This window comes from Alexandromys fortis, unplaced genomic scaffold, assembly GCF_014885135.2.
Source record: "Alexandromys fortis isolate MF-2015 unplaced genomic scaffold, M_Fortis_MF-2015_v1.1 scaffold_158, whole genome shotgun sequence".
Classification (NCBI taxonomy): domain Eukaryota; kingdom Metazoa; phylum Chordata; class Mammalia; order Rodentia; family Cricetidae; genus Alexandromys; species Alexandromys fortis.
In genome coordinates this window covers 920,221-930,880 of record NW_026068039.1, presented here as the reverse complement: position 1 = coordinate 930,880, position 10,660 = coordinate 920,221, and the positions used below count along the sequence as shown (strand labels likewise).

At 48.6% G+C, this 10,660-nt stretch overlaps 1 protein-coding gene across 1 annotated transcript in view; it reads right to left on the bottom strand.

Moving 5' to 3' along the window:
• Positions 1-3,118: 3,118 nt before the first annotated feature.
• The window catches only part of Cd207 (CD207 molecule), an 8,668-nt gene continuing 1,126 nt past the window's right edge, over positions 3,119-10,660 (bottom strand). The window contains exons 3-6 of the mRNA XM_050165453.1: positions 9,335-9,709; positions 7,224-7,375; positions 5,590-5,708; positions 3,119-4,786 (exon numbers count right to left, since the gene is read on the bottom strand). Of these exons, the coding sequence (XP_050021410.1) occupies positions 4,648-4,786; positions 5,590-5,708; positions 7,224-7,375; positions 9,335-9,709 (785 nt within the window). The 3' untranslated portion in view covers positions 3,119-4,647. The remainder of the gene's footprint in view (positions 4,787-5,589; positions 5,709-7,223; positions 7,376-9,334; positions 9,710-10,660) is intronic.

The window sequence follows — 10,660 nt, the reverse complement described above, 5'->3', positions numbered from 1 at the left end:
GTCATTAAACCCTGACTTGGGTCTGTGATGTGGTACAATGGTCTGTATTCTGTCAATTATATTTTAAACAAATGCTGATTGGCCAGTAGCCAGGCAGGAAGTATAGGTGGAACAACCAGATAGAAAGTAGAGGCAGGTCAATGAGAACAAGATAATTCTGGGAAGAGGAAAGCTTAGTCCTCAATCTTAACCCAGCCGCAGAGGAAGCAAGATTTGACTACCTCGCTGAAAAAAGGTTCCGAGCAATGTGGCTAACATAGACAAGAATAATGGGCTAATATAAGTTATAAGAGTTAATAAGAAGTCTGAGATACTAGGCCAATCAGTTTATAACTAATGTAGACCTCTGTGTGATTTCTTTGGGAGTTAATGACTGCGGGAATCGGGCAGGACAGAAAACTCAGTCAAGAGATCTGTCCATTAAAAAGCAGATATAGGTTGGCACACAGGACACTGGGGTAGAGAGAAAATGGTATCTTTCAAGTGTTTAGTTTTCTGCAGCAGCCAGATCAATGGGGGTGAATACCCAACAAACCTCTTGAAGATGATCCGGGAATCAAGCAGATTTCCTGATTTCCCTGAGTTACCTTAGACACCTTTAAGATTAGTTGGTTTCTAGCTACTGCTCTCTTCCTGTTCAGGAGGCCCCAGGGATAGGTGTCTAGTGCTCCCTTATGTTGATCAGTGTTGGGATTCCACTTTGGCAGAGTAGAAGGCCATATTCCCTCGGCTCTTCTTTTGGCCTCTACCGCGGTCACCCTAGGATCCTTTGTAGCCTTGCTGGCTCCAGGCATTATTCTTCTCCTGTGCAGTCAAAAGGATACCTAGAAACTCCTGACTATCAGCCAAGGTGAACTGATGGGTAAAGAAAACCGTTTCCGAGAGGCTGATGATAACCTGAGGCCTCTCAGAGAAGGGAGTGCTCTGGGTCTCCAGTTATACACATCAGAGGTCCAAAAAGGACATAAACTAGAAAAGAAGGTCTGGGCCCCTGCTCCCCATCAGCCCCTTGTTTTGGCAAGAATGGGTGCCCATTAGGGGTGCTTCTCTAGGAGAGAGAACAGCAGGGGTCAGGTTCAGCTGGAGTGGAGCAAAAACTGGTTCTCTCCTGGGGTGTGAAAGTAAGGATGGGTGAGGATAGATTCTTGGGACTGTGCGTGCATCGTCCCCTTCAGACAGTCAGGTTCTGGACTGGCTGGATGTGGGGATTGTAAGGTGAGAGAATCTCTGCTGCCACTGCCTCTTCTTCCTCCTCCTTCTCTTCCTCCTTTTCCTTTTCTTATCCCTCCTCTTCCTCCTCCTTTCCAGACATTTCATTGAGTGTTTTACTCTGCCTCCAACTCTGACTTGGTGACTAAAGCAGAGGAGCCTTGTTTAAGGTTTATGACCTTTCTGCCAAGAAGGGGATTGGGAAGGAGGAAGAGAAGCTGTCAATGTAACAGAACTGTCCAGGTAGCCAGAGTTCCTGTGACTATGTACTAGACTTCCTTGGCATTTTGAGGGTCAAATGGCCCTCATCTGGCCATCCCACATCAAAACTGGGGCATTCTAGTTCACAGAGAGTGAGGAGCTGTCTAGGTGACATCTTAGCTCTGTAGTCTGCTTCGCAGAACTCCTTCAAGTGTTACAGCATGAAATTCAATGGCAACTTGGCTGTGCTCAGTCTTCTTCCCATTCCTACAAGAAAACTTATAAGCACACCTTAGAAGCATATCTCCTACTGAGTCTGGAGACCGGGCCTATGATCACATCTCATCTCCCCTATGAGTCCCCAAATGTCCAGACATCTAGAAAAACTCATGATCAGTCTTGTTTTAAGCTAGCAATTCTTTTGTTTTGGTTCTATTTTGAAAATTAGAAGGGGTCACAGGCTGGGTCAGCCCCGGTCCCCCAAGTTCACCAATGTGCTTGCCCCCAACCAGGGCTGCTCATTCCAGGGGCCTCTGGGTTGTGTTATTTGACTCCATTTAGGACCTCACCTCCCTAACTAGTGGTTCTTTAATTTGTGGCGGCCATGGTCACAGACTTCCTGGGGCCTCCACATCCACCCTAGACTTGCCCCCACTAGAACCTATCCTGGACCCCAGGCCCTGAATCTGTGTTTTCCTAGGATCTTGCTGGGATCTCCAGATGTTGTGGAGCTTGAGACTACTGGGGAAAGACCACCAGACTCAATTCAGGTTGTAATTAGCCAAATGTATTAAAACTGCTAGCAGGCCTGCAGTCTCTAACCCAAATCAGAGACGTGCCACCCAGAGGCAGATGAAGAAAGGCTTTTAAAGGCAAAAACCACAAGAGCTGTTCTGCTTGGCCAAGATTAAGTGATCAAGATGACCTTAAAAACAGTCCTTGAATGTCTGCCTAAGCAGGTTACAGAAGCCAAAATTTAGCAGTTAGCCATATCATAACATGCAGACGGTCACATCATGGACATACATTTCTGGGTGGAGGTCAAGGAGTCAAGGTTGCAGGGAACTTAACTTCCAGGAGCTTGAGGTCGGCTACAGAATGGCTATTAGGTACCCAGATGAATGCCTAGCACAAAATGGAGTTTCTTTAGCTCACATTGGAAACGGAAAGGAAGGCAGTTGGCCCCATGGTGGGGTACGCTAGCCAGAAGGGGAAGCTTCAGAACGTGGGGACTACTGGTAAGAGCAAGGAACCTCAAGCTGAGGTTTTTGGGGCCCTGGGAGGATCCCCAAAGATGTCTTGACACTGTACACAAGCCTACAACCTGGTGTGGTGACACACACTTTTTGTCACAGCACTTGAAAGGCCAAGCAGGACCACGTAGAAAGTCCGTGTCAAAAACAAAAGAAAAGAAAACAAAACAAAACAAAAAAACAAAACAAACAAACAAAAAAACCAGAAAGCAACAACAAGCCTACACTCTGCTCTCCTTCTCACTCCCAGTACCATGCTGACTGCCCATGTAAAAAGGCTATGTCTCTCCTGGGAACTCTCAATGGAGCTGGGCTCACACCTCCTGAACTCTTTCTTCTGCCCCCTGCTGGTGATCCCTTGGTTTTCAGGCCTTAGTCTCCAGGTTATATTCCAGTTTGGATCTGAAAACCCAGCCTCTGTGAAGAATAAGGACCTCAACAAGGTTCCCCTGGGAACAGAGCTAAAGAACAGAAGGCTGACTAACAAGGAACTCCAGGAAGGGGCTTTGTTCAAACCTTATCATATTTAATTCAAACAAAAGCCCCTATTCTTTCTACCCTCTAACTGAATGTACCCCAAGCTGCATGTTCTTTAGGGTCACAGTGGCCCTGGGAATGGAAGCAGGCACTCCAAGGAAGCTTTGAGCCAAGAGATGTTTAGAGTAGAAGAGGACTTTGTCTGCACAGGACTTAGCAAGAGAGGGAACCCCATGTAGAGGAGAGGTGGGAGACCCAGGCTGCTGTAGTGGGGGAGGACTGGGCCTGTGATGGCCTGGGGGCAGGAGGAAGGGGAGCTGAACCAAGCATCTCAAATGAAGGCAGAGGACCTGCCAGCCCCGGCCTGCACTGAGTTATCTCACTCAGAGAAATGGGGCTTCCGTCCTCAAGGAATGTGGATAAGGAGGTGATGGAACCTGGTGGGAACAGGGTGACTAAGAACAGCTGTTCCCATGGAAACAGCCAGAGGCCCCTGTCAGTGCTCCTCAACAGACAACTAGAGAGAGCCTCGTAGAAATATGGAAAGAATTGCTTAGTATCTTGAAGCAAATTGTCCCCTCTCCCAAAACAGGATCTTGCATAGCAGGCTGGCCTCAAATGTAACTATTTAGTTGAGGATGACCTTGAACTTCTGACCCTCCTCCTTCCACCTCCTCGCTGCTGGGATCACAGGGGTGCATGGCCACACCTGTTTGTGTGGTCCTGCTGGTCAGACTCGGGGTCACCGGTGCCAGAGGACTTTATCCCCTGAGCCACACCTCCAGCATTGTGACATATGTTTTTATATTTTTCATCCTTTTTATAATTTAAATTTACAGGACTAAAGAGATGGCTCAGCAGTTAAGGGCACTTACTACTCTCTCAGAAGGGCAGAGTTTGGATGTCAGCACCCATATCAGGTTGTTCATAAACAGCTGTAACTCCAGATACACGGGATTCGACACCCTCTTCTGAACTCTGGGATCACCCACACGCACGTGTGGGAAAAAAAAATGTCTTTAAATGTATTTGCAATGGATACAAGAAAACATTGAATAGTTGCACATTTTGATAGTACCAGGTGCTGTTCTACTGCATGTATACATTATAAAGTGTTGAAGCTGAGCTAAACACTCCTGTCTCCTCCAGCACTGGTCACATGCGAATGTAGCTTTCATGTGGTCATCCAAGGCTTCTTAGAAGGGTCAGGTAAACACAGACAAAATGATCTGCAGGTGACAGGTGCACCTGCCTCACCTGGGCAGTGGGGACTTCTACATCCTTTGCATGGTTTTGCCCATTAAACTCGACCCCCTCGAAGTCCCTCCAGGGCAGAGAGTTCCGGCCAACCCAGATGGACCCCAGGATGTGTTTGGGACAATATTCAAGCAAGAAACGCTAAGGCACAGAGCAGTCTTGGAGTGTCAGGGAGAGCGACACCGCTTCAATCTGGGTCACTGTTGCAACACAAATGCTGAGCTTGGGGCCAGGCCCGTCATGGGATTGTCTAGATGTGGGGCCGCTTGCAGACGAAAAGGAGCTTACTATCACAGGAAGCATCATTCCAGGCTTGCGGGAAGGACACCCTGATATTGGCACAGTGTTCGTTGTTTCCTGTATTGTTGGGTTCGCCCGGAATCCAGAACCTAACCAAGGGAGAAAACAAAGACACTTTATGCCCCTGGCAGGATGCTTGCCTAGCAGGCAGGAAGATCTGCATCAGAGCCATGGCACCGCCTTTATCCCAGCACTCAGGAGGATGAGGCAGGAGGACCAGAAGTTCAAGGTCAACCTAGGCTCTATAGCAAGTCCTTAGCCAACCCGGGATACATGAGATGCTGTCTTTAAAATCAGCTATTTTAGAGGCTAGAAAGATAGCTCTGTGGGTTAGGGCACCTGCAACCAAACCTGATGGCCTGAGTCTAAACCCCAGGACCCATATGGCAGGAAAGAACAGACTCAGACAAGTCGTCCTCTGACCTCTACACACATGTGCCCCAGGTTCTCATATACATTATGTACACACACAAGAAAATAAATAAATAAATAAATAAATAAATAAATAAATAAATAAATTTGATGAGTTAATTTAATCCCAAAATTGAGTTTCAATTCAATGTTGATCAGTTCTCGTCCCTGGTGACAACCTAAGAAGATGAGTGGACCTTGAACTCTAAGCCTCCTGCTGTGCCCCCACCCCGCTTCTCTCAAGGATCTCACAATCCCTTACTGCACAGGCCTGGACTTGGGTCAGACCCTCACCCCAGCGGGGCAGAAGGTCTTGCTGCCCAGCTGCATGGGACATGCAGGTTCCTAACTGGCCCCAGGTACCACCCAGTGAGCAGCAGCAGCTTTTAGCTGAATGTCCCCTCCAGGGCTGCCACTGTGTTCACGGGAACTCAGCCCCTGGCAAGCCAGGCTGGGAAGGAGGGCACAGCCAACCACTCACCTCCTGCTTTGCTCCATGTTGAATGGCGTCTCATCCACCCAGTACCAATCGCCGTTAGTCCCTGCCTTGGTGAGACCAATCCAGAATGGAAGCCCATCTGCCGTCTTGTAGAGATACTCCTGTGGGGGGCACAGATGAAGTGAGGAGGCTCAGCCACCGCCACACCTTTTGGTACCTACCTGTTGGCTACTCTTCACCTGTGCACAGCGTCGGTCCCTGAATTTGACGATGATGCCCCGTGAGACTTGCAGACTCTCAGGTACAGCATCCTCCCTCAGTGCCTCCATGCCCAGGCCTGGAGCCCAGAGCCCACATCCATGTCCTAGCTGCCCATTGCTTATCAGCTAACAAACTTGGAGCTTGTGCTTTTTAGTGAGGTGCTGGAGGGAGAACAGGGGGACTCAGCCTGCCGGGTGTGGCAGCAGAGGCCTGTGATCCCAGCACTTTGGAGTCTGCGGCAGAAGATTGATAATTCAAGGCCATCCTGAGTTACATACTGAGATCCTGTCTTAAAAACGAATGACAGAACGGAAGGAAAGAAGGACTGGGAAGATGGAAAATCAGCTAAACTGCAGACAAGGGACACCAAGGGGATGGCCTGAGAAGAAATACCTAAATTACCGGAGACCAAAATTGTGCCGGCCACTGGAAGGCGTGTTGTGCCTCCCTCCCTCCTTTACCCTCCAGGGCAGGCATGATTTCATCCAGTCACTAAGGTGAGGCCTAGGAAAGAAAGCCACCTCCCCAAGGCTCCAGGGCAAGGTTGATGACAGACAGTGACATCAGCTAGTACAGACCTGGGTCCTCATCTGCTTCCCTTCTCTGCCTCCCAGATCAATGACCCAGTCTACACACTCTGCTGCCTGGGTTCCGGGCTATCATTAATGCTGTTCACAAATATTTCTATCTTCTAGCATGTGGAAAGAGCGCCCCCTTGCTGTCCTCCTTGACGCTAGCAGGATTGTGTGTGGCTCTTGCTGGGGACCCATAAGTAGAAATGACATGTTAATTGAGGGCAGGAGCTTTAACAGCCTATGAAGCTGGCCATGTCTCCTTGCTGCTTCAGAAACTGTGGATGTATGTTGAAATAAAGCCTCTCGGTTTAAGAACTTGTTACCCACTGTGAACAGAACCTCTGCTGTCCCCTGCGAGATGTGTAATATTTATGAGAAATAAACCTTTGGATTGGGGAAGCTAGATGACCCGGTGGGTAGGAGCACTTGCTACACAAGCATGAGTTTCTGAGTTCAAATCCAGGGCACCCAATAACCCCAGCCCTGTGGAAGGCAGAGGCAGAGGATTGTTGGGACTTATTTGGTAGCTACCAGTCAGTGTTCAAGGAATGAGACAGTGATAGAACAGGACATTTGATGTCCTCCACACATGCACGGATGCATGTTCCTGCACACACACACACACACACACACACACGCGCGCGCGCGCACACACATATACACATATGGAGAGAGAGAGAGAGAGAGAGAGAGAGAGAGAGAGAGAGATGCACACATGCACAGAAAAAAATAAGCTTTCGTTGTTAGCTCATGGACAGTAAAGGAATTTTGTTACTGCAGCAAACTCCTGCCCAGACTTTCTGGCATGCTGTTCACAGAGCCAGTGATGACTGTACTCACTTGCTCTGATTCTGAGGTCACTGAGGTCAGATGAGCCTCTTTAGAAATGCAGAACTGCTCCGCGCTGTACCAGGTCTTTGGGGTGTGTGAAAAGTAATAGAAGTTCCCCCTGAAGTACTTCCAGCCTCGGGACACCATCTCCAGAATGTCACCTGGAAAACAGGGCCTGAGGTAACCACGATGCACCTGGTTCGACTGCATCCTGGCTGGGGATGTTTGTTCAGTGAGATCCTGGGGACAGCAGTGAATGGATCCAGATCTAAGAGTCCTTGGGTTCCTGGAGTTGGGGATTGGGGACACCTAAAGGATTCTGTTGGAACCCTAAAGGCATGAGATTTGTGGACAGACCACATGAAGCCAGAAAAGGTACAGTGGCAGGGAGGGGAGAATATTAGAGGAACACAGAGGTCCTAGGACCTGGCTCACAGTAATGAACTTCACGGGAAAGGGCAAGATACAGGCCATGTGTAACATATATTAATAAAATGTTACTATGTGAGCTCAACGAGAAGCTGGCCCTGGAGGGTATGCTCACTCCTCCCGATTTTAAACCCAAGTATGATTGTCTCAAAGTGCCATCTAAGGAGAGAAAGTTCAACTTGGAACTCCAGATGACTGCTTAGACTTCCTGAGTCCGTTTCTGCTGGATGTTGTAGCTCTGGATTGGATGATGTCTCCTTCCAGCTGCTATTTGTTCCTTTTCTTGAAAGCCTTATCCTTGGGGATCCTCTGCTCCTTGGAGACCCTCTGCTCCAAGGGACCCTCTGCTCTTTGGGGACCCTCTACTTCTCGGGGACCAGCTGCTCCTTGGGGACCCTCTGCTACTCTAGGACCCTTTGCTCCTTGGGGACCCTCTGTTCCCAGAGACCCTCTGCTCCTTAGGGACCTTCTGCTCCTTGAAGACCCTCTGCTCCCAGGGACCCTCTGATCCTTAGAGACCCTCTGCTCCTCAGGGACCCTCTGCTCCTCAGGGACCCTCTGCTCCTCAGGGACCCACTGCTCCTTGGAGACCCTCTGCTCCTCCAGGACCCTCTGCTCCTCCAGGACCCTCTGCTCCTCCAGGACCCTCTGCTCCTCAGGGACCCTCTTCTCCTCAGGGACTCTAACAGAAACTTCAGCAAATGGCTTCATCAAAGCTTCCCCAGGTGATGTCTGTTGGATGTTTTCAGTGTCCAATTTTATGCTTTGCTATATCAATCTATCACTTATGTATCAGTCTATCTACCTATCAATCATCGATCCATATATCATTTGTCATTCATTCTTTTATTTTTAGTTCATTATATACTTTTAAACTCACTCACTCAAGGCTGGAGAGATGGTTCAGAGGTTAAGAGCATTGCCTGCTCTTCCTAAGGTCCTGAGTTCAATTCCCAGCAACAACATGATGGCTCACAACCATCTGTAATGAGGTCTGATGCCCTCTTCTGGCCATCAGGCATACACACAGGCAGAATATTGTATACATAGTAAATAAATAAATAAATAAATATTTTTAAAAAATAAACTCACTCACTCAAAACCCAAAATACGTATATTTTCCAGACCATACAGAACGCCAGGATACCCCCTAATGCTTCTATGCTCTGCAGCTTAGTGTAGAGACCCAAGTTAGGCCTGGTGTTTTCTCTCCTCACTGCCCCAAGTCCTCTCAGACCAATAGACTTTCTGTGGTGACTGGAAAGAAAATGCCCCCAAAGGGAGTGGCACTATTAGCAGGAAATGTGCCACTGTGAGGACAGGCTTTGAGGTCCCTTTTCCTCAAGCTTCTCTGAGTGTGACAGTCAAGTGACTTCCTGCTGCCTGCCTGTCAAGATGTAGGTCTCTAAGCTGCTCCATCATGTCTGCCTACATGCTGCCATGTTTCCCATCATGATGATAATGGACTGGACCTCTGAAACTGTGAGACACCCTCAGTTAAATGTTTTCTTTATAGCAGTTGCCACGGACAGCCTTAGTAAACCCTAATGAAGACACCTTCCTTGTTAACTTTCCAGTCCACCCACTTCCCTTTCCCCTGCCCACCCACAAACCGGCCTGCTGCCTGTTTGAGACAGGTGGGGTTTTGTGGCCACCGTTCAGCCTGCAGGATGATCTTCTCGTTTACTTACTCTGTTGTTGGAGCAGCTTGTTGATGTTCTCCAAGCTGTTCTGCAGTCCTCGGACCTTTGCATTCAAGGCACTGGCTTTATCCAGATCTCTTTGCAGCTCTGGGATCTTGGCGTTGAGGTTGCCGACCTCCTCCCAGCTTCTTGTTAACATAGTGATGTGGGCACTGACTACTTCCATGCTGTTCCTCAAAGTCAGGATCTGAGAACGCACCCGGGTGAGGCTGGTGTTCAGCATCTGCATCTGAACTTCAGCCTTCTCCACACGGCTTCTGTCCTTCTCGAGATCAGAACGCAGGGTGCTGACGTTGTCCACACGACCTCTCAACATCTGGGCATCACTCTTCACTTCCAGTATTTTGTCCATCATCCTGGGGTCTGGATTTGAGAAATTCAGGGAGTCAGATGAGGGGTTTTAGCCACAGAGGTAAGGTGCTGTCCCAAGGAAGGGAAAACTGCAGGACCAAGCCCCTGAAATGTCTTACTTAGTATGGTCAGAGTGAACTCAGTAAAGGGGCACCCTTAGTCACCCCATCATCACTCCATCACTGAGCCCCCTCTGAGCCTATGTGTTAGTCCCCAGCCATCTCCTACTAAAGACACAGCCACCAGCTAGGGCAGCACACCCCTCCCTTGTCTGCTCACAAGCTGCTCTATGGCCATGGGCAGGGCCATATCCATGCAGACTCCATGACACATGGGAAGGGCATTAAAGCTATTTCTGCCCTTCCTTGGCCCCATCTTCCATACTTTACTAAGATCACAGGCATGTGAAGAAAAACTAACCAATAACTATCAAAAAAATCCTGTGGGACTGAAAACAGCTCCACAGGAAGCTGTTTCTTGCAGAAAACCTGGGTTTACTCCCCAGAACAACGTGGCAGCTCATAAGCATCCATAACTTCAGTTTCAGGGGGACCCAATGCCTTCTTCTATCTTTGGCCACCAGGGCTTGTGGTGTACAAACAAGCAAGCAAAATATTCTAGGGCATGCAATAAACATGCATGCAAGCAAAACACTTGCATACATAAAACAAAATAAAGTAAAATGTGAGATTTTTCCAAAAAGAGTCCTATAAAAAAGGCATTGCTAGAAGCCAGGAACAGCCAGGCATGGTATCATACAACTTTAATTCCAGTAGAGACAGGCAGATTTCAGTGACGTTCAGCAGGCCTGATCTACTGAATTCCAAGAAAGCCAGGGCAACAAGAAACAGAGGTGGGGAAGAAGAGAAGAGAAGAGAAGAGAAGAGAAGAGAAGAGAAGAGAAGAGAAGAGAAGGGAAGGGAAGGGAAGGGAAGGGAAGGGAGGGGAGGGGAGGGGAGAGGA